This window comes from Octopus bimaculoides, chromosome 25, assembly GCF_001194135.2.
Source record: "Octopus bimaculoides isolate UCB-OBI-ISO-001 chromosome 25, ASM119413v2, whole genome shotgun sequence".
Classification (NCBI taxonomy): domain Eukaryota; kingdom Metazoa; phylum Mollusca; class Cephalopoda; order Octopoda; family Octopodidae; genus Octopus; species Octopus bimaculoides.
Window position 1 is genome coordinate 5801068 of NC_069005.1, and position 1210 is coordinate 5802277.

Genomic DNA, 1210 nt, shown 5'->3' on the forward strand with positions numbered 1-1210 from the left:
AGTGTTTAGATTACTCTGTCAAATGTAATGCTTATTAATTCACATCATTTTAAATTAATCATGCATTATTTCATAGCTGGGAGATTTTGATGATGTATTTGTTTATTTTTAAAATGGCTCTGTTGGGTAGGTGTGAAAGGCCAAATATGACCAGTTTGAAGATAAAACAGGTAGAATATTTTGGCCATGGATATGTCTGGTTTAAGTGCTAAAGGGTTAACGAGAGTCTCTCAGTCTGAGAAAGACAGTTCTGCACTTTCTTGCTGAATGACCTGCACAGGTGATTAATTAGTTTATAGTGATCAAATGTTTTGTGCTGCTCATAAACTCACTTCCCCCCATCAAATCAACATTACCTGTCTGTTTGGGTAGTCATTACTGGAGAGGATTTTAAAAGGTCGGAATGCAAATCCTACCTCATCTTCTTTTTTTAGTTGTGTTTTATAACATGCAGAGGAAGTGTTGGGTCTACTCTTTGGCCTACAGGTCCCCACAGAGCACTAGAGCAGTGTGAAATGAAGTGTCCTGCCCTGGGATTGAACCCACAGTCTGGTGATCATGAATGCAACACGCTAACCACTAGGCCACACACCTTGTCTGCTTGATAATTGCTCTTTCAACTTCCTAGGTTCCCTGTTTTCCTAAACTGTTACTCTTGCCCTTTCAGCTATTGCAAGGAAGTACGACTTGGGTGAATTCTCCGAGATGAACAAACTACATATCCCAGATCCCCACATGAACAGGGAGGCTACAAAATTGAAGAGTAAACATCTCAAGAAACTCTGGAAACAAGCTCATTATTCGGGTTTCACTGGTGAGTCAAGGGATTCTCAACGTTCTTTTCATTATTATTTTATGTTTGGTTTTCCAAGTCTCACCCAGAGACCTCAAGAGACAACAAGTTAGAAGTTCAAGTTGGTGTTATGACTCGGGTGCCATATGTTTGGTTTTGCACAGAGTGATGTTCCAAAGAATGTCTGTGAAAACACAAAAAAATTAGAAGTTTGTCTTAAAAGTAATTTGGTGATAAGACGATAGTGTGATCCTAAGATGACACTGAGATTGACTGCCCACCCCCTGGTGGTGGTGGTGGTGGTCATGGTGAATTTTTATGTCCTGGATTGAAATTTTGCTAAAGCCAACTTCACCCTATGTCATCTTTCTGGGGTTTGAAGAAATGAATTCCAATTAATTACTTGGAATTGATTTA

General features: G+C 39.3%; 1 protein-coding gene across 1 annotated transcript in view; it reads left to right on the plus strand.

Moving 5' to 3' along the window:
• The window catches only part of LOC106879256 (alpha-2-macroglobulin receptor-associated protein), a 12889-nt gene that overhangs the window by 9079 nt on the left and 2600 nt on the right, over window positions 1-1210 (plus strand). The window contains exon 4 of the mRNA XM_014928753.1: window positions 668-814. Coding sequence (XP_014784239.1) covers window positions 668-814 — 147 coding nt within the window. The remainder of the gene's footprint in view (window positions 1-667; window positions 815-1210) is intronic.